Source organism: Cebus imitator, unplaced genomic scaffold, assembly GCF_001604975.1.
Source record: "Cebus imitator isolate Cc_AM_T3 unplaced genomic scaffold, Cebus_imitator-1.0 Scaffold36, whole genome shotgun sequence".
Taxonomy (NCBI): Eukaryota; Metazoa; Chordata; class Mammalia; order Primates; family Cebidae; genus Cebus; species Cebus imitator.
In genome coordinates, this window is record NW_016107351.1 from 6,943,953 (window position 1) to 6,967,851 (window position 23,899).

At 36.1% G+C, this 23,899-nt stretch overlaps 1 protein-coding gene across 1 annotated transcript in view; it reads right to left on the minus strand.

Moving 5' to 3' along the window:
* KHDRBS2 (KH RNA binding domain containing, signal transduction associated 2) overlaps positions 1-23,899 on the minus strand; it is a 621,992-nt gene that overhangs the window by 31,311 nt on the left and 566,782 nt on the right. The window contains exon 7 of the mRNA XM_037737261.1: positions 18,112-18,194. Coding sequence (XP_037593189.1) covers positions 18,112-18,194 — 83 coding nt within the window. The remainder of the gene's footprint in view (positions 1-18,111; positions 18,195-23,899) is intronic.

The window sequence follows — 23,899 nt, forward strand, 5'->3', positions numbered from 1 at the left end:
AGAAAATGTCAGTTGACAACAATGATTTCATTTTGACAGTTTTTCTTTGTGTAAAAAATAAAAAAGTCACATTCATCCAGAAACTCTTGGCATGTACCTGAAGTCAGGTAAAGTTTTTACTGTTTTGTGATTAGAAACATTACAAAGCCTGCTTACTACATAACATTAGGAATAATTATTATACAAAACATTAATAATAATTTGAACTACTGCAAAGAGAAAGGAAATCAGAATTCTGTTTGTCTTTGTTTAGCACCACTGTGGCATACTTTGAACTCAATTTTAATTATGTACTTTCATGTCTTTTTATCTCAGACTATGAGTGATTATTCCTTAGCACTGAGTACAAGTCCATTTTCTATGTTTTAATTCTATCCAGGCTCTTCCTTGTCACTTCCCTCTTAACTTGCTCTGTATCAAAACATGGTGCAGTGTCTCTTAAAAACCTGAGTTTTTTTCTTTTTTTTTATGACCCTATGTCCCCGACTATGGTAATTTTTGTCTACATGAAACTCCTTCTACTTATTCATCTGGGAAGGTATTCATCATCCTCCTGAGATCCAGCTCAATGGTCAGGCTTATATTATGGATTTACCCACCCTCCCAGGCAAGATTTACCCTTTAACACTTGTGTTGTGTAAGACTCTGCTCATACCTTCAGGTAGATCAGCTCTCATTGTACCTGAGCTTGTTTTTTTTTTTTTTTTTTTTTTTTTTTTTTTTTTTTCCCCTTTTTTTTTTTTTTTTTTTTTTTTTTTTTTTTTTAATCTTGATCTCACCCTTTATCACGATGATTCTTCATATCTAATATGCATAAGCATTACAAGAATGCTGTGTTAAAACTACAGAGGTTTGAGCCTCATTCTTCAGATTTTTATGCCACTGGACTCAGCAGGGGCCCAGAAATCTGGAGTTTCATTTATAGTGTTCCTGATGCAGAACTCTGAGATCATGCTTTTTAAAAACTTTTAGTAACTGTAAATTAATGAAAGCCTGAGCAATACCTTATTTGTTTCTTTATACCTAAGTCCAGAATAGTGATATTCAATACATATTTGTTGAATAAATGAATAATTTAAAAATACTAAATAATTTCTATGTGAATAATTTGTAAGCTGACTGACAGTACACACATAGATTTGTGGCTATGTTTATAACTGTTCTTATGGAACATTTATTAGTGGTCAATGTCAATTTAAGGGTTACTACTGAAGTTAATTCTTGGTATTATCTTTTCCTAAAATTTTTCTTGAATAGTGCTTGAATAAAAATAATAAATATAAGATGTGCTTGGAAGTATAGCTAGAATCCTTGTTTTAAGAATTAGTATTTAAAAGATAGTTCAAAACCAATAATAAGGAGCTTAAACAACAAGGTGAAATATCACAGAGATAAATGTACTTTTCTAGGTTTAGGTTAAAAATATCAATTGTGAAAACTCAAGATAATGTTAGAACTGGTTTGACAGCAGTTAATTTAGAGTAATCTCGTTTTTCAGTTTATAACAAGTTTGATAAAACCCCATAATGTGACATAGCCACTTAAGAAAACCACAAAGTCAGATTATGTTGAAGTACTTTTGAAGAAAGAAGTACAGGACGTTGTAGTGTCATTTCTTTAAAGGCACCAGTCAAGTCTCATCTGATATATCCCAAGATCACTGAGCCCAACTTTAAGATGGACACTATAAACACTGGAATGGTTTCAGAGGAAAACATCTAAGACATTTGGTAAAATGGGAATTATGATATACCAAGAACAGTTGAAAGAAATCATATCTATGTGGGCATTTAGGCTGGATACCAGTTTGTTACTGGTAAAATAATGCTGCATAACCAACAACTCCAAAATATCAACATCATACAACAATAAGAAATTACTTAGTTCATGTGCTTTTGGTTTGGCTGGAAGCTGGCTGATGTAGGCTGGGCTTGCTGCGCTCTGTTCTAGCTATGCACAGAGCTGGGCTTGGCAATCCCTGAGGTCTCAGCTCCACATGTGTTCGTTCTAAAGCTCAGAGTAAGAGAAAAGCAGGCACATGAGGAAGCTCTTCTCATGGCAATGGCAAGAAGACAAGTGGAAACACATAGACCTCCTAAGACCTAGCTTTAGAGGTGACCTTACTGTATCAGTTGAGGCAATATACATTATAGCAAAAAGTCAAAACTTATAGAAAAACTTAAGAAAAACATACGCTGCCACTTCATGAGAGGTACTGAAAAATCACACAGCAAAGATCATGAACATAGCGTGGGGTGAAGAACTATAGCCAAGAATACTCTGCCACATTCTGGGTTGGATATTGACAGAGGGATATCTTCTTCTTTTAAGAAAGGCTGACATGCGATGAAAAACCCACCTAGATTTATTTATGTGCAGGTTCACAGGACACATGAGAGACCAATGTATATAAACGGATATTACAAGGAGGTAGATGTTGCTTCATTTTAGAGTTTCCGAATAGGTTGAGGTATTTAAAAAATGGAATGAAGTATTTGGGAAGCAATATGAAATTAGGGCAGAGAGTCCACTCTTTGGAATTGGACAGAAACCAGTTCAAAGTTTGGACTTTTAAATTATTAAGTTATAAAGTACTGGACATGGCAAATATTTTGGATACTAGTATCTTTATCTCAAACATGAAAATCAAGTTATTTCATTACATAATGTTTACAAAGTACCTAATATGGGCCTCTGGCATATATCAAATGCTTAGTATTGTAGCTATTATTTATTAGTAGAAGTAATGTACTACCTTTGGAAATGGTTACGTCCGCTACCTAGCCTTTTATACTTCTCTTTTGCTTTTTTCATATGTCTCCTATAATTTAATATTACTGAATATTATATAATACAACTCCACAATTATGTACCCTCAAATTCCAAACCCAAAAACTGTAAAACCAAAAGTTTCTTCTTAAATAGGGTGTCTGAAAGAATTATGCAACAAAATTCTGACGAAAAGTGATAAAAAGCTATTTATAATGATTTATATCTTGCTTAGTATAGTTATTCCTATATTCAATACAATTATATTAATACGTGGTTTTGGCCCAGATTTCACAAGTAGTGATATGCAATATATAATATATGCATTGTAGTGTCTTTCTAAAATACAAGAAATTCTGAATATGAAATATCTGGTATACAATATTGCAACTGGAAGATTGTGAACCCACACTTTAATGTACCTTATTTGTTAACCATTCTGTTTTTAGCACCTAGAAAAATAACAAACCCTTAATAAACATGAATTTCATGATACATTAAATGATGTTCATGAAATTTAAAATTCTACTTATGAAAAATAAATAATATCTATATCTTCTTTTGACTCTGTCCCACATTTTTCCCAGGTAAATCTTATTCATTACTGAGGCCTTCCAAAGATACAGTGTGTTGTTACTGGTTCTCCAATTCTATGATTTAAGACCACAAAGATCTATATTTTTCCATGTGGACTACAGTGTTAGAAGATAAATATCATCCTTATTTATATCTTTGTAATACAATTTGAAGTCAGGTGGCCTGAAACCCTTGGCTTTGTTTTTTTTGTTGTTGCTGTTATTTGTTTTTTTCTTAGAATTGCTTTGGCTTTTGAGGCTCTTTTTTTGGTTCCATATGGATCTCAAGCCTATAGTAACCAAAACAGCATTATACCTATAGATATAGATCAATAAAACAGAATAGAGAACCCAGATATAAAACCATATATTTACAGCCAACTAATCACTGACAAAACTGACAACAATATGCAGTGGGGAAAGAACACACCTTCTTCAATAAAGGATGCTAGAAAAATTAGATGGCAATACACAGAAGAATAAAATTAGATCCCTATCTTTTACCATGTATAAAAGTCAACTCAAGATGTATTAAAGTCTTAAATATAATACCTGAAACTATAAGAACACTAGAAGAAAACTTAGGAAAAACTCTCCTATATTTTGGTCTAAACAAATAATCCATGACTAAGAGCACAGAAGCACAGGTAACAAAAAGAAAAATAGATAAAGTGGGCTACAATAAATTAAAAAGCTTCTCCACAGCAAAATAAATAACTAACAGAGTGAGAAGACAACTGCAGAATGGAAGAAAATATTTAAAAACCATGCATTTGACAAAGGACTAATATCCAGAATCTACAAGGAACACAAACAACTCAACATAACAACAACAGCAAAAATCCTCAACTAATACCATTAAAAAGCAAACACATAAATAGAAATTTTATCAAAAGAAGACATACAAATGGCCACCATCAACATCACCAATGATTAGAAAAATGCAAATTAAAACCACAATCAGATACCATCTCACATCAGTCCAAATGGCTGTTGCTTTTAAAAAGTCAAAAAAATAGATGTTGGCAAAGATGTGGAGAAAAGGAAATGTTTATAAACTGCTGGTGGAAATGTAAACTAGTACAACCTCTATGGAAACCAGTATGTAGATTTCTCAAATAACTAAAAACAGAACTAGCATTCGATACAGTGATCTCACTACTGAGTAACTACCCAAAGGAAAATAAGTCATACATACAAAAATATTGTCACTCATGTTTATCACAACACTATTCACAATAGCAAAGACATGCAATCAACCTAAATGTTCATCAGTCGATGAGTGTATAAAGAAAACCCGGTATATGCACATAATGGAATGCTACTCATCCATAAAAGAAATGAAATCATATATTTTGCCACAACATGGATGGAACTGGAGGCTACTATCTTAATTAAGTGAAACAACTTAAACCCAGAAAGGCAAATACTGCATTTCTCCCTTATAGGTGGAGCTAAATAATATGTATACATGGACATAGAGTGTGGAATGACAGACAATGGAGACTCAGAAGAGATGGGAAGTGGGTAATGAGAAATTACTTAATAGGTTGAATGTACGATATGTGGGTGGTGGTTACCCTAAAAGCCCAGACGTCACTACTATGCAATCTATGCATGCAGCAAATTACACCTGTGCTCCATACATTTACACAAAAATATAAAAATCTCTCTCTTCTCTCATTACCAGTGCAAAATAACAATTGCAAAATAACAAGACCTGGAGGCAATTATTTTAACATGCAAATTGAGTAAGAAACCAAAGAAAACAATGAAAGCACATAAAGGTTGCTCAGAAAAGGATGGAATGGCAACCAATGGAGAACTTATTGGGCTCAGATAATTACTTTGGCCTGGTACAGAAAAAAAGATGATCATAATTTTCTCCAAAGATGAATTTGGTCTTGCTAAATTCTAGATTTGATAATAACCTCAAACTCCATCCAAATACCACCTTTCTTCTTATTTTTTTATTGGTATATTTAATCTTTCTTGTTTCCTTCCTATTGCCTCAGCTATATGCCCCAATACTTCCAAATGTCTTATCTGCCTAAAGGAAACGTAGTTCTTTAGTAATGAATCATTTTCTCATTTCTTTGCCTTTGCATGTGATGAGGTACTTAACCTAAGTTTTACTTACCATTATAATTCCAGCCTGGCATCAGCTTTTCTGGGAAGCCCTGTGATATTTTCTCTAACCCTCTACCTGCATGACCTCCCATGCTCTTTCATATCCTCTAACACATCCTCCTAACACAGTACTTATCACATGCCATCTGTTTATTTGAATTCTGTCTTTAATTGTTTACAAATAGTCCTCTCTATTTTAGTACGTCCTTCCTACTGTGACCTTGGAAGCATTTCCTGCATACTGATTTTTTTTCTCTATCTCGATTATTTTGTGTCAAACAGAATTTAGAAATTCAAGGCCATGGTTATCTATAGATATGTCTGAATCCTTAAAGTGTTTTATTTCTTTAAATTAGTTGCCAGCATCTAAAACTCGGAGTATTGCACAGAAAAACTGATGCAGCAGGTTACATTTTTAAAAAATGGCCACAACATTTTTTTTCTATTCCTGAACTATGCTGTCACCCACTGACAGGTAAAGGCTGTTACCCCTTCTCTTGAATCTGGCTGAACATGTGAGGTGCTTGCAACTAACGGAATGAGACCAAATCATAAAAAATAATGCAACTTCTCTTTTGCCTTTTGGGCTACTCATATCTGGTAGTCTGAGCTGCCATGCTATGAGGAAGCCTAAGTGACGTGGAGAGGACTGTATGGGTGTTCCATGCAACAGTGCTAATTAAAGGACAAGCTGACAGCCAGCACTAACTGCTACACATCATATGAGAGAAGCATCCCCAGGTGATTTCACATTCTAGTCATTGAGAAGCCCCAGACATAGTGGAGCAGAAACAAGCCACTCTTGTTGTACCTTGTTTAGACTCCAAATGCCCACAAAATCCCTGAGCATAGTAAAAATGGTTATTCTATATTACTAGGTTTTGGGGTAGTTTCTTAATGCAGGAATAGTAACTGCTTGTTATTTTTTCCTCCCCAAGAAGAGCTGGACTTCTTGGGGAGGAAAAAATAACAAACACTACTGACCTGCATTTTTTTTTTTTCAAACATAGAACACATGGCCACAATATCCTAAGACTGAAAAAATGATAGTCACTTTAGATAGGGCACATACGTTCCAGTCTGCCACAGTCTCCAACAATTTTTATTACATACTTTGACAGTCATGCATTCATAAACATACCTGATCCCTTAAATATGTTATTCATATGTTAAACTTATTCTTTTTTTTTTTTTTTCTTTGCCCGGAGGAAGCTAGGCTTCTCTTCACCTACCAGTGAACCAGAATGTTACCTTAGATTCTTTACCTGTCCTTAATGCTGGGCTTTTTGCAACACATCAGGTTCTTTCAGTATTTAAGATGATCTAATGCTTCCTATTTTTGAAGCACTGATTGTGTATGGTTTACCCCAATACCTTCTTGTTTCCTCCCGAGGAGCGTTTCCAATTCTAAATTAACCTGGTGAGGGGAAATGACTGACATGTTGACATGCCTTGATCTCAATAAATGATTAAGCAGGTTTTAGTTACTATCTAAAATACTTCCTTAGATTTTCTTGAGAGACTTGTCATTCATGTGAGTAGAGAAAATGGTTTTTCTAACTCTTATTAGAGTTTCAAAAAAAGTATTTTAATGGTCTATTTTTAAATACAGACTGACTGTATTTAAACTACTTAGGCAAGCAGTTATTAGCAAAATTAACCTTAAATTAATTAAAAACTCAACAAATCAAATGCATACTTAATGATAATTTGAGGAAACACATTGTTTCTTTCCTAAAACCAACAGTAGTTTTCTAAAGTGCCTAAAATAAATATGTCAAATAAGAACTAAAAAAGAGAAAAAAATAGTGTTTATCCACACCTGAATTCTCATCCTGCTAAGGTAAATTCAAACAACATCAAATCTACTGTTTATGCATGCAGAGGTCTATAGATGGCAGGAAAATACAACTAAATTGTAGAATAACTGTGGGAAAATATTTAAATCCAATAACCTTCTGTAAATTCAATCTCATCATAGACTATAGCACTGAGACATAAGGGAATTAAATTACAAAATGAGGGTGAATGACTTTATAGTGAACAGTGCCACTTAAATGAATATGAGAAGCTGTTATATACTTAATATTATAACTTTTATTAAGTTACTGGGTAACTGTGGGGCCTTACACTTTAGTTTTCATTAGAGGGATTTCTGTAGACTCACTATCAAATGTAAAGGCTTACATTAAACTCATAGCCTAAAAACAGTAAATAATTTCTTCTTTTTTTCTTGCTCAGAAGTGTCTTTTGGTTAGAGCTTTTTTCAAAGCATGCAGATAAATCCATATTCTTTATTTTCTGATATTAAATGCATATTCTCTCTGGCCTTTTGAGGTATATAATGGAAGTCTGAATTGATTTAGGTTTTCAGGGTATTTGTTGGTCTTTATGTCTCAGACTGTGGAGTTGGTATATATGGGTTTGAATCCAACATTTACTATTAAAATGTATTCTACTTGTAAAAATCACTTAGCATTTCTAAAATTTAAGTTTTTTCTATATAAAATGGAGAAAAAAATGCCTGCCTCATATGTTGTTGTGGGAATTAAATGAGATAAAGCATCTCCAAACACAGCTTAGCAGCACAAGATGATTGTTAGCTATTGTAAGCCAATAGCTACAAGTAGCCTTTTGCAAAAAAAGCAGTGGATCCCATCCTATAGGCTCTGACCCTTTAGGAGCTAAGAAGTTTGTGCAAGAGGTCTGAGAACATATTTTTCCACCAAATGTAGATATGTATATTCACTGTATATTCTTTCTTTTGCATTCTTGTAAATAAAATACAAATTGCATTTAAAAGTATTACGGTTTCCATAACAATTTCATATCATCATTTATAAGTTCAAGCAACTGACACCAGTGTGTACAGTTACAACTTATTGACGTGTGATAAAAATTTTAGATGTCCTGGATCTTTTTGATTTGCCTTCCCACTTTCATTCCCGCCTCCATCCTGTTCTCTACCTAGGGGATGACTAATGGTAGCACCGTCTATTGGATCTGCTTTTCTCTGCTTTCTAATGGGTCCATCTAGTAGGAGCAATGATAGGATACTGGCAGAAGGAAGGAGAGTGAGCTCAGGGTCCAAACTCCCTGTACTTCTCCCTGTGGGATGGCCGTGGTTGCCATTCCGAAGCAGAGGTCCCAGTTCCTGTCAGGTGGCTTCTCCTGCAGCTTCCTCCGTCTCCCTTTTATTCCTATTTTTGGCAGTGAAGCACCTCACCTTAGGAATACTGTCTTCAGGGGACTAAACTGTCCATTGTGGTACTCTTCCACTGAAAATAGTTCCCTGGTTAAACTCTCCACAAATTTTCCTAATTTAGGAGTCTAATTTTTCCCCCTACTGTTTCAGCCTTGACAGCTTACAGATATTCAAAAAGGGCCATCATTCTAGAAAACTTTGTAACTACTGCCTTATATATCACAAGGAGGTATCTCTCTATATCTAATCTATATCTATGTATCTATCTATATCTAGACATCTTTGCTCTCCTAGCACATCGCCACAGAAGGGAGGCTTCTTTTCCTAGGTTGTGTGAGTTTCTCACCTGGTTCATTATTTAAGAAAAGCAAAGGTTTCTATTTTTATATTTTGCCTATTATACCAATCTACAGTTAAAATTTCACATTAGAAGATTATACATTTTTAACATTTCACATCCAAATTAATTAGAATCAAAGATCTGAATTAGTCTTTTGGCTTTCGTTTGCAATATTGCCACTTGTATCTAAGTAAATGAAAATAGCTTTTTTTTACATGTATAATTTGTTTTCTTTCTTTTTTTTTTTTTCTTAACTTGGACATTCGGAAATGTTTACAGAATCTTGTGAATTTCCATGATTTCAAAAGGTTGATCTTTGAAAATGCTAATGTCTTTGAGGAGTATGTAAAAAACAACATATTAGAACATGAACAGAATTTAAATGTTTGGTCCAATTAAAGGTGTTAATCCCAGGATGTAACTTGTCTGAAGCCAAAACTTCGAGTGTGTGAGTTCCTGGAAACTGCAATACTAGCAGTAATTTGAAGCTTGCATAATAAACTCATCAATTTGTTTCTTTACTTTTTCTTCTCATAGACACAGCCAAGAGAAAAAGATGATGATGAGAGACCCTCTATCAGTGTCATCTTTACCAGTCATTAATGCCACTCAGTTAAGCTGCCTCCTGAGGATTCTTTGGTGAAGCACCTTTTATGATCCATTTGAAATTTTCCTGAACTAACAATACCTTGCAAGATAACTAGGGATTAATTAAAGTTGTTATAACTGCTGAACTTCAGGTGAGCCTGTGTAGGGTTGTTACTTTGTGAACTTCCTCTGGAATCTCTACTGAGGATGATATAATGATTCCATTTAAGCAACTGCCAGATTCTATTTTATAATCTCACAAATTTTATGTTCATCTATGTTAAGCAGTCAATTAAAGACCATTTTCTCTGAAGATTTTTATCTTAATTCTTCTGTCACACATATTCTACTGTTTTATTTTCACGATTCAAAATAATCATTTCTTCTGATTTAGACTGTAACAATGCTAAAATAGTATTAAGATTGTTTATAAATGCTGGATGATGATTATAATTATATATTTCTTTTTATTTTACTGCTTTGGAAACATTTTCCTCTAGCAAGCCAAATCTTACATTTCAAAGTCCATCAAAAAAAAGCCACAGCTTGAAAAGAAAGAACTCTACACTGATTCTTGTAGAAAATGAACTTTCTCCACTCCTAATTCCCATACTTGCTCTGTTGTTATTTGACTTATATTTGTTTAAGTATGTATGTGTATATATGTGTTTGTATTTTTAGGAGGAAACATTAAAACATATTTAAAACATTAAAAATAAGAATTGTTACTATATGGTTAGTACATTATCTGACAGATACAATAATATAATAAGTGCTTAACTGAACCACTAATCTTACTTCCTGCTGGTGTATTTGGACCAAAACAAATAATCTAGGGAGACCAGAGAATATGGCCAGTTAAAAGCAGCTACAGTCCACGGCACTCAAAGAGAGGAATGAAGGCAGTGAATGAATTCAGCACCTTCTCCTGAAATATCCAGGTTCTCACATTGGGACTAACTACGCAAACAACTCAACCCATGGAAAATGAAGAAAAACAGGGTGGGCTGATCGCAGCACAGAGCCCAAGAAACCCCCACCTCCAGCAAAGGGAAGTGTTGAGTGATTGTGCAACCCCACCAGAGAAACCAGCTTCTCCCATGGATCTTTGCAACCAGTGGATCAGGAGATCCCCTTGTGAGCTCATGCAACCAGACCCTTGGGTCCGATACACAGAGCTGTGTGGAGTCTTGGCAAAGCAGCCACTCAGACACACCCAGAGATGCAGGAGTTGTTTTTGTTGCTGTTGTTGTTTTTTGAGACAGAGTATCCCTTTATCGTCAGGCTGGAGTGAAGTGGCGCGATCCCGGCTCAAAGCAACTTCCATTTTCTGGTTTCAAGGAATTCTGCAAGACCCAGGAGTTTTATATATTCCAGCCCCTGGATCCCTGGCAAGGCAGGGATCCATCTGTACACATCCTTAGAAAGGCGGCTGGATCCAGGAAGCTGAGCAGCAGCATTCTGCAAACACCACTTCCACAGCCCCTCACAAGTTAAGACCCACTGGCTTAGAATTCCAGCCAGCCAATGGCAAGAGGCTGGAGTTGGACTGAATCAGAACCAAGTTGCTGGGGGGAGTGGTAGCCTCCCTCTCTCAGTGATTTGGTAGACTTAGCTGCTCCAGCTTATGGATTTGGAGAATACAAACAGTCTAGATGAGGAAGGGTCACCCACAGTGCAGCACAGCTACCTTACTAGACTGTGGACAGACTGTTTCTTTAAGCAGGACCCTGATTCATTCCTCCTCACTAGGTGCGATCTCCCAGTGGAGGCTTCAGCCACCCCAGCAAGGGTTCTCTAGAGATCTTATCTCTCCTTAGGATGGAACTCCCCAGGAAGGGCATTTGCCATCTCTAGTTCAGTAGACTAAGCTGTTCCAGCCTGCCAGCTTTGGAAAATACAAACTGTTTGGACGAGGAAGAGTCCCCTCAACACATTTTGCTGAGCTAAAGGAGCAAGCTGTAAGCCAATTTAAAAGAAGCTAAGAATTATAGGAAAACAATATAGAAGCTGATAGGCAAAATAGCCACTTCAGAGATGAACATTACTGACCTGATGAAGCTGAAAAACACAATACCAGAACTTCACAATGCAGTCACAACTATAAATGGCAGAACAGATCGAGTGGATGAAAGAATCTCAGAGCTTGAAGACTATCTTTTGAAATAAGAGAGGCATACAAGACCAGAGAAAAAAGAATGAAAAAGACTGAACAAAACTTCTGAGAAATAAGGGATTATTTAAAGACAGCAAACCTATGACTGATGGGGATACATGAAAGAGAGGGAGAATGGATCCAAGTTGGAAAACTAAGATATTATCCAGAAGAACTTCCCCAACCTAGCAACACAGGCCAACATTCAAATATAGGAAATGTAGAGAACCCCAATAAGATACTCTATGAGAAGATCAACCCCAAGACACATAATCATAAGATTTTCCAAGGTTGAAGTGAAAGAAAAAGAATTTAAGGGCAGCCAGAGAGAAAGGGCAGGTCACATGCAAAGCCAAGCCTATCAGACTAATGGAGAACCTCTTAGTGGAAACCCTATAAGCCTGAAGAGATCAGGGGCCAATATTCAACATTGTTAAAGAAAAGAACTTCCAACCCAGAATTTCATACCTGGTCAAACCAAGCTTCATAAGTGATGGAGAAATAATATCCTTTTCAACAAGGAAATGTGGAGGGAATTTGTCACCACCAGGTCTGCATTACAAGAGCTCCTAAAAATACACTAAATATGGAAAGAAAAAACCATTACAAGTCACTGCAAAAACACACTGAAGTACAGACCAGTGACACTTTGAAGCAACCATGTGAACAAATCTGCAAAAACAATCAGCTAGCATAATGATGACAGGATAAATTCATGTATAACAATACTAACTTTAAATGTAAATGGATGAATTGTCCCAATTAAAAGACACACAATGGCAAGCAGGATAAACAGCCAAGACCCATTAGTATGCTGTCTTACAGAGACCCATCTCATGTGCAGAGACACACATAGGCTCAAAATAAAGGGATGGAGGAAAAGAAAATGGAAAACAGAAAAAAATGGGTTAGAATCCTAGTTTCTGACAAAATAGACTTTAAACCAACAAAAATCAAAACTGACAAAGAAAGGCATTACATAATAGTAAAGGGTTCAACTCAACAAGAAGTGCTAACTGTCATAAATATATACGCACCCAATACAGGAGCATCCAGATTCATCATGCAAGTTCTTACAGACCTACAAGGAGACTTACAACTACCACACAATAGTAGTTGGAGACATTAACACTGAACTGACAATATTAGACAGATCATCAAAACAGAAAATAAACAAAGATATTCAGGAACTCAGCTCTGTATGAGGTTGACTTAGTAGATACAGACAGAACTCTCCACCCCAAAACAAAAGAATATACATTCTTCTCATTGTGACATGACAGTAATTCTAAAATTGAGCACATGATCAGAAATAAAACATTCCTCAGCAGGTGCAAAAGAACGGAAATCCTAACCATGTCTCAGACCACACTGCAATCAAACTTGATCTCAAGATTAAGAAATTCCCTAAAAATCACACAACTACATGGAAAATGAACAACTGATCCTGAGTGACTTTTGGGTAAATAAGGTAGAAATCAAGAACTTTTTGGAAACTAATAAGAACAAAGAGACAATGTACCAGAATCTCTGGGACACAGCTAAAGCAGTGTAAAAAGGGAAATTTATAGTACTAAATGCCCATAGTAAAAAGCTAGAAAGATCCCAAGTCAACAGTCTAAAATTTCAACTAAAAGAAGTAGAGAACCAAGAGCAAACAAACCCCAAAGGTAGTAGGAGACAGGAATAACCAAGGCGAAAGTGGAAGTGATAGAAATAAACACATAAAAAGCCCTTCAGAAAATCAATGAATCCAGGAGCTGGTTTTTTGAAACAATTAATAAAACAGACTGCAGCTACACTAATAAAGAAGAAAAAACAATCAAATGAACACAATCAGAAATGATAAGGGGGATATCACCACTGACCCCACAGAAGTACAAACTCACAGCCAATATCATACTGGGATGGAGGGAGGGAGGGCATCAAGAAGAAAAGCTAATGGACCCTGGGCTTAATACCTAGGTGATGGGATGATCTGTGCAGCAAACCAGCATGGCACTTGTTTACCTATGCAATACACATGAACATCCTGCACATGGACCCCTGAATTTAAAATAAAAGTTGAAGAAAAAAAGATACTTAGCTACAAAGATATGAATCACATATATGTTTAGAGTTATGAAAAACTGAAAATAAACAGTTAACTGTACTAGAATGATTAAATTGTGATCCAATCATACAACGAAACAATCTACAGCCATTAAAGATTATGTTGTGGACATGCATTTATTAACATAGAAAGATGTTCTTATGCGCTCAAGAGTTAAAATTAAATTTCCAAACAGTTTGCAATATATGATTTCAAATATAGGTAGATGTATTAACACACATGAAAGATAGATAAAAAGATGATACATTGATAAACAGATACTCCAAATATGTTCCCAATGCTATATGGGTGACTTGGTCTCATTCTTTATATATTTATATATGTTTTTAAACTTTTAAGTTCAGGGGTACAAGTGCAGATTTGTTATTAGTGCAGCCATTGTGGAAGACAGTGTAGTGATTCCTCAAAGAACTAAAGCATAGATACCATTCTACCCAGCAATCCAATTACTGGGCATATACCCAAAGGAATATAAATCATTCTGTTACAAAGACACATGGCACGTGTATGTTCACTGCAGCACTAGTCACAAAAGGAAAGACATGGCGTCAACCTAAATCTAAATGCCCATCATGATAGGCTAGATAAATAAAATGTGGGGTGTACGTATTCACACACACACACACACGCATATATACACATACCATGGAATACTATGAAGTCATAAAAAAAGAACAAGATCATGTCTTTGCAGGGACATGGATGGAGCTGGAGGCCATTATCCTTAGCAAACTAACACAGAAACAGAAAACAAAATACCACACATTCCCACTTATAAGTGGGAGCTAAATGATGATAACATATGGGCACACAGAGGGGAACAACACACACTGGGACCTTTTGGCCTTCGGGAGGAGGGAGAGGATCAGGAAAGATAACAGGCAGTACAAGGCTTAATATCTGAGTAATGAAGTAATATGTACAACAGCCTCCATGATAGATACATGTTTTCATTTCACTTGGGCAAATGCAAAGCAAAGAATTGCCGAGTCATATGGCAAATGTAGGTCAACTTTATAAGCAACTGCCTAGTTTTTTTCTATACTGGTTTACAGTTTTACATCCCTATCAGCAGTGTATGAGGGTTGCAGTTGCTCTACATCCTCACTAACATTTGATAATTCAATCTGTTTAATGTTAGCCATTCTACAATCTGTGTACTAGGATCTAATTGTGGTTTTAATTTCAATTTTCCTACTGAATAATGATGTTGAACATATTTTTAGACTCTTATTTGCAATTTGTCTATCTTATTTGGTGAAATGTTTGCTCAAGTTTTTTGCCCCTTTTTAAAAGTCAGTTTATTTATTTGATTCTAAAGTTTTAGTCATTTTTGCATATTTTGGATACAATCAAAGATATTCTTTAGAAATATATATTTTGCTAATATTGCTTCACAGTTTGTGGCTTGCCATTTTATTAAATAACAGTGTCTTTTAGAGAACAAAATTTAATTTTGATCAAATCCAGTTGATTTAAAAAAGAATCTAAAGGCAGACATTAAACACCTTATCTAAAAGTACTCTAGTGTATATCCATTTCTATTAGAAGTTGGCATATTCTTTATCACAGAGTTTTCTGAAAAAATATTTCACTCATTAATGCATTTACTCATTTTTCCTTTAGTTATTTAATGAATCTTCATTGAGAACCACTAGTGAGCCAGGAACTATACTAGGATTGAGGATATCATTTTGACCAAAATAGGCATTTCATCATTACTGTAATATAGAGCATTAATATCACTGCAACTAATTTCATCACCTACTTTCTTTGTCCCTCTGATTTAACGGTAAAGTATCAGAGAAGCACATAAATATTATATCAGTAAATGTGATTTATGTAATTCTGAATTTTGTATTCTCTTTGAAGAATGAGGCTCTTATTTTTTTATCCCTATAGTGTAGAAAATATTATGCTTGACATTCATGTACTCAAAAATTATCCCTTCAGTTCACACCCCATGAAAGACCTCGTACCTGGTATTGCGAAGGACATGAGGCTGTATTAGAAAAGGATTTTGAACAAATAGCAAAAATGATATGGGACATGTGCATAATTAATCCCAATGTAAGGCAGATAAATAAATGCTATAGAAAAGTAAATATATGGTGCTACTGGAATTCAGGGCAGTAACAGATTATTCCCCCAAACAGAATAAAGATAAGACTTTTTAGAAGAGTTGGCTTTTGAGCTGAGGCTGGAAGGATGAGAAGAATTGAGCTATAAAAATTGAGTAGATAGGAAAGGAGCCAGGGAAGGCAGCACAAATGTTTAGAAAATGTCCCTTTACATATAAATTATTTTTAAAGCAATTTTTATTATAAAATTATTGTTTATAGCCATTACTTTATATATGTGTGTGTTCAATAATCCTAATATTCACTTTTTAAATATTAAAAGCTAAATTATCTTAATCCTATATTTTTCTTTTTTCTTTTCTTTTCTTAGGGTCATTTAAGCCCATTTGAATCTGATCAGAAGAGAAAGTCCCTCATTTTCACAAAATTATTCCAAAATTTCTCCTATTTAAATGTAGCTCTACAGAGCTGCATCAATGAATTATTTTAGTCTCTTCTAATTGTGTTTGTAGTGTGTGGTAACTACACTTTCTATCAAGGGTTTCTGAAACTAGTTATGGAACTTTGTTATCACAATTTCATGTGCTAGTGTATAATGATAAACTAACAATTTGACTGAAAATATTAGCAGATGGTCTAAATATGCAGCCAATTTGCAAACAATACTCTGTTCAGTGTCTGTAATGTGATGCAAAACTTACCCAAAGGCTAAATAACTGTGCTGTTTTCCAATATGTAATTGGGACAATTAAGATATTGCCCCAGAAACTCTTGGCTCATGATGGCTTCTCTATTTAACGTATTACAAATTAATCAATTACTCAGTGTCAACGATGGCCATTTCCATAGTGATAACTTAAGTCATGCTTAGCTTTAAGGGTATCAATTCACACTCAACTTTTTTCTAATTGCCCACAGTAGTCTCTTTAAATAAAATTTCCCTTCAATTCTTTTACTGTGCTGTCACTCAGGCCATGGAAAATCCAAATTTCTGCAATACATGTAGATTTCCTCTAATCTATAATGACTTTAAAGCTGTTTTCATCTTTGCCACTTCTCCTCACTCAAATATCACTTAAGTCCTAAACGAGGCTTATTAAGTCTCCTTGGGTGCCAATAACGTTGGTCAATAAATGATCAATGCTATAATGATTTTATAACAATAAAGTCAACTGGCTTCTGTCAGTCACATAAATGGGAGACTCACTTAACTATCTCATAGACCTCCTGTATTTTCTTATGAAATGTAATTTTATAGAAAAAAAAAAAACCTGAGTGATTGAGTTTTCTAAAAATGCATTTGTTTTACACCAATTTTCTTCATATTAACAAAAAATGAAAGCCAGACTCAAAAGATTACCTTATTGTTTTGCTTCTACTTACAAACTATTCTAAAGAAGGTAAAACTATGTTAGTAAAAAACAGATAGTTGCTTTCCAGGGCCTGAGGACGAGGGAGAAGTTGACTACAAAGGGCCATGAAGAAGTATTTTTGGATGGTGAAAATGCTCTATGTCTTAATTTTGGTGGTCATTACGCAGTAGTTTGCATCTGCCAAATGTATACAGCTGTATTCTAAATGGGTAAATCTTATTACATATAAATAACATTTCAATAAGTCTGATTTTAAAGAGGTAAAAAATCATATCACAAATTTTGGGTCAATCTATAGAGATATATTCAACAATCAATAAAAGATCTATCAAAGAAGCATAGGATTTCTTGATTCCCTAAGATATTTCAAGAATTTCCCTCTTTCCAGAGTAGCAAGGACATTTTATTACCTTTTACAAATAAATATGACATTTTAGGAAAAAAAAAAGCCAAATTGAACAAGTGCCTTACTCTTACTGTCTTTTTAAAAAAAATCTAAAAATAACATTATTTAGTTAAACACAAGGTTATTTAATGAGTTGATTGGTTACCATAATCATCCAGTCTCAGAGTAACACACTATTTCATTGTTTGTAGTTGCAAGATCATTATATTTTACCTCTCACAGTCTCGTAAGCAACTTAATAATTTAGAGTGATAATGGAGAAAAAACACTACTAGAAATTCTCACATGATATAACTGACTTTGACATTCAGATTCAAGAAACAAAATTGATTAGAGATAATCCTGAGAAGGATGCTTTAGACAGCAAATGCCTTACCTTTGTGTTTGGGTCGCATAGCTGTTATCATAAGCTTCATAGGTTTGGTCATCATATTCACCCCCGTAGCCATCATCATAACCCTGAGACACAAAATGGTTGAAACACCTTTTAGAAATTAATTTCATTAACTTTGTTCTGTTTTCGGTTAGCACAATTTTATACAATGTGATCTTGGTTTAATTTTTATGTTTGGTAAGTAACCATATATCAAATTTTACTAGATTAACAATTCTCACATAACCTTAAATAATACTTCATTGATCAAGTATTAATGTTTATTAATTAAACTCAGCATATCATTAAAGCAGCAATACCTACTCTAAGGCTTATTTAGCATTTTCATCAATAATAATGACTATTTAAGAAATTCAAGCTTGGAGTCCCTGGGCAAGTTGGTCAAATAGGAACAGCTCTGGTGTGCAGCTCCCAGCAAGACTGATGCAGAAGGTGGGTGATTTCCACATTTACAACTGAGGTACCTGGTTCATCTCACTGGGACTGGTTAAACAGTGAGTGCAGCCTCAGGAGGGTGGGCCAAAGCAGGGTGGGCTGTTGCCTCACCTGAGAAGTGCAAGGGGCCAGGGAACTCCCTCTCCTAGCCAAGGAAACTCATTAGAGACAGTTTCCTGCACTCCAGCCTAGATACTGCATTTTTCACATTGTCTTCACAACCCACGACCAGGAGATTCCCTCTAGTACATACACAAACACCAGGGCCCTGGGTTTCTAGCACAAAACTGGGCAGAGGTATGAGCAAACCAAGCTAGCTGCAGGTTTTTTTAATACCCCCATGGCAAATGGAATGCCAACAAGATAGAACTCTTCACTCCCCTGGAGAGGAGGCTGAAGCCAGGGAGCCAAGTGGTCTGGCTTGACAGGCCCCACCTCCACTGAGACCAGCAAGTTAAGCTCCACTGGCTTGAAATTCTTGCAGCCAGTGCAGCAGTCTGAGCTCAACCTGGGATCTTTGCGCTTGGTTGTGGGGGGAGTGTCTGCCATATCTCAGGCTGGAGCAGGTGGTTTCAACCCCACAGTGTAAGCAAAGCTGCTGGGAAAACTGACTGGGCAGAGCCCAACACAGCCCGGAAGCTGCAGGCACTGTCTCATTAGATGTCCTTGCTGGGCAGGGCATTTCTGAAAAAAGGCAGCAGCCTATCAGGGATTTATAAACAAAGCCCCCACCTTCCTGGGACAGAACACCTAGCAAAAGGGACTGTGGTGGGTACAGCTTCAGCAGACCTAAACGTCCCTGCCTGGCAGCTCTGAAGAGAGCAGAAGATTTTCCAACACAGTGTTTGAGTGCTGATAAGGGACAGACTGCCTCAAGTCACTCCCTGACCCCTGTGTATCCTGACTGGAAGACAGCTCCCAGTAGGGGCTGACAGACACCACAAGGAGAGCTCTGACTGGCATCTGGAAGATAGTCCTGTGGGATGAAGCCAGCAGAGGAAGGAACAGGCAGCAATATTTGTTGTTTTGCAGACTCCACCACTGATAACCAGGCAAGCAGGGTCTGTAGTAGACCTCCATCAGACTCCAGTAGACCCGAAGCAGAGCAGCCTATTAGAAGGAAAACTAACAGAAAGAAATAGTTTCAACATATACAAAAAGGATGAACACTCAGAGACCTAATCCAAAGGTCACTGACCTCAAAGACCAAGGGAAGATAAATCCACGAAGATGGTAAGAAACCAGCACAAAAAGGACGGAAACTCCAAAAATCAGAACACCTCTTCTTCTTTAAGGAATCACAGCTCCTCACCAGCAAGAGAACAAAACTGGGTGGAGAATGAATTTGATGAACTAACAGAAGCAGGCTTCAGCAGGTGGATAAAACAAACTCCTCCAAGCTAAAGGAGCATGTTCTAACCCAATGCAAGGAAGCTAAGAACCTTGAAAAAAAGTTAGATGAATTGTTAACTAGAATAACCAGTTTAGAGAAGAACATAAATGACCTGATGGAGCTTAAAAACACAGCGAGAGAACTTTGTGAAGTATATACAAGTTTTAATACCTGAATCAATCAAGAGGAAGAAAGGATATCAGAAATTGAAGATCAACTCAATGAAATAAAGAAGACAAAATTAGAGACAAAAAAGTGAAAAGAAATGAAACAGACTCCAAGAAATATGGGATTATGTTAAAAGACCAAATCTGTGTTTGATTGGTATACTTGAAAGTGAAGGGGAGAATGAAACCAAGTTAGAAACACTCTTCAGGATTTTATCCAGGAGATCTTCCACCACCTAGCAAGGCAGGGCAACATTCAAATTAAGGAAGTACAAAGAACACCAAAGACACTACTTGAGAAGAGCAACCCCAAGATACATAATCGTCAGATTCACCAAGGTTGAGATGAAGGAAAAAATGCTTAAGGGCAGCCAGAGAGAAAGGTCAGGATACCCGCAAAGGGAAGGCCATCAGACTCACAGCGGATCTCTCTGCAGAAACCCTATAAGCCAAGAGAGAGTGGGAGCCAATATTCAACATGCTTAAAGAAAAGAATTTTCAACCCAGAAATTCATATGCAGCCAAACTAAGCTTCATAAGCAAAGGAGAAATAGAATTCTTTACAGACAAGCAAGTGTTGAGAGATTTTGTCACCATAGGCCTGTCTTACAAGAGCTCCTGAAAGAAGCACCAAACATGGAAAGGAAAAACTGGTTCAGCTACTACAAAAACATACCGAACTGTAAATACCATCAATGCTAGGAAGAAACTGCATGAACTAATGGGCAAAATAATGCCAGCTAGCATGATAATGGCAGGATCAAATTCACACATAACAATATTAACCTTAAATGTAAGTGGGCTAAATGCCCCAATTAAAAGACACAGACTGGCAAATGGATAAAGAGTCAAGACCCATCAGCATACTGTACTCAAGAGACCCATCTCACATGCAAAGACACATATAGTCTCAAAGTAAAGGGATGGAGGAAGATTTACCAAGCAAATGGAAAGCAAAAAAAAGCAGGGGTTGCAATCCTAGTCTTTGATAAAACAGACTTTAAGCAATAAAAGATCAAAAGAGACAAGAAAAGGCATTACATAATGATAAAGGGATCAATGCAACAAGAAGGGCTAACTTTCCTAAATATATATGCACCCAATGCAAGAGGATGCAGATTCGTAGAGCAAGTTCTTGGAGAATTACAAAAAGACTTAGACTTCCACATGATAATAGTGGGAGACTTTAACCCTACTGTCAATATTAGATCAACAAAACAGAAAACTAACAAGGATAAACAGGACTTAAACTCATGTCTAGACCAAGCAGACCTAATAGACATCTACAGAACCCTCCACCCCAAATCCATGGAATATACATTCCTCTCAGCACCACACTGCACTTATTCTAAAACTGACCACATAATTGGAAGTAAAACACTCCTCAGCAAATGCAAAAGATGGAAATCATACCAAGCAGTCTCTCAGACCACAGTGTAATCAAATTAGAACACACTGTTAAGAGACACACTCAAAGCCGCACAACTACGTGGACACTGAACGTAGTTCAGTTGTCATTCAGCCTGCTCCTGAATGACAACTGAATAAACAATGAAATGAAGGCAGAAATAAAGATGTTCTTTGAAATCAATGACAACGAAGACACAACGTACCAGAATGTCTGGGACATATTTAAAGCAGTGTATGGAGGGAAATTTATAACACTAAATGCCCAAAGGAGAAAGCAGGAGAGATCTAAAATTGACACCCTAATGTCACAATTAAAAGTACTAGAGAAGAAGAACAAACAAATTCTAAAGCCAGCAGAAGATGAGAAATAACTAACTTTGGAACGGGACTAAAGGAGATAGAGACACAAAAAAAATCAGTGAATCCAAAAGCTGGTTTTTTGAAAAGATCGCCAAAATAGATAGAACACTAGCCAGACTAATAAAGAAGAAAAGAGAGAAGAATCAAATAGATTCAATAAAAAAATGATAAAGGCAATATCACCTCCAATCCCATAGAAATACAAACTACCATCAAAGAATACCATAAAGATCTTTATGCAAATAAAACAGAAAATCTAGAAGAAATGGACAAATTCCTGGACACTTAAACCCTTCTAAGACTAAACAAGGAAGAAGTTGAATCCCTGCACAGACCAATAACAAGGTCTGAAAATGAAGCAGCAATTAATAGCCTATGAACCAAAAATGTCCAGGACCAGATGGTTTCACAGCTGAATTCTACCAAAGGTACAAAGAGGAACTGGTACCATTCCTTCTGAAACTATTCCAAACAATAGAAAAAGAGGGGACCCTCCCTAACTCATTTTATGAGGCCAACATCATCCTGATACTAAAACCTGGCAGAGACATAACTAAAAATGAACATTTCAGGCCAATATCCCTGATGAACATCAATGTGAAAATCCTCAATAAAACAGTGGTAAACCGAATCCAACAGCACATCCAGAGCTTATCCATTATGATCAAGTCAACTTCATTCCTGGGATGCAAGGCTGTTGATCTTCAACCATCTGATCTTCAACAAACTTGACAAAAACAAGCAATGGGAAAATGATTCCCTATTTAATAAAAGGTATTGAGAAAACTGGTTAGCCATATGCAGAAAGCTGAAACTGGACTCCTTTCTTACACCTTATACAAAAATTAACTCAAGATGGATTAAAGATTTAAATGTAAGACCTAAAACCATGCAAACTCTAGAAGAAAACCTAGGCAATACCATTCAGGACATAGGCATGAGCAAAGACTTCATGCCTCAAACACCAAAAGCAATGACAACAAAAGCCAAAATAGACAAATGGGATCTAAATAAACTAAAGAGCTTCTGCAAAGCAAAAGATACAATCATCAGAGTGAAAGGCAACCTACGGAATGGGAGAGAATTTTTGCAATCTACCAATCTGTCAAAGGGCTTATATTCAGAATCAACAAAGAACTTAAGTAAATTTACAAAAAACAAAAAACAAACCAACAAAAACCCATCAAAAAGTGGGGGAAGGATATAAACAGACACTTCTCAAACGAAGACATTTATGCAGCTAGCAAATATATGGAAAAAAAACCTCATCATCAATGGTCATTATAGAATGGCAAATCAAAATCACATTGAGATACCATCTCACACCGGTTAGAATGGCTATCATTTAAAAATCTGGAGACAACAGATGCTGGAGAGGATGTGGAGAAATAGGAACACTTTACACCATTGGTGGGAGTGTAAATTGATTCAGTCATTGTGGAAGACAGTGTGGAGATTCCTCAAGGATCTAGAACTAGAAATAACATTTGACCCAGCAATCCCGTTAACTGGGTATATACCCAAAGAAATATAAATCATTCTCTTATAAAGATACATATACATGTATGTGTATTGCAGCACTGTTCACAATAGCAAAGACTTGGAATCAACACAAATGCCCATCAATGATAGACTAGATAAAGAAAATGTAGCACATATACACTGTGGACTACAACGCAGCATAAAAAAGGATTATTTAATGTCCTTTGCAGCGACATGGATGAAGTTGGAAACCATCATTCTCAGCAAACTAGCACAAGAACAGAAAACCAAACATGCACGTTCTCACTCATAAGTTGGAGTTGAACAATGAGGATACTTGGACACAGGGAGGGGAACATCACACACCAGGGCCTGTTGGGGGTGGGGAGCTAGGGGAAGGATAACATTAGGAGGAATACCCAATATAGATGATGGGGTGATAGATGCAGTCAACCACCATAGCACACGTATACCTCTATGACAAAAGTGCATGTTCTGCACATGTACCCCCAAACTTAAAGTA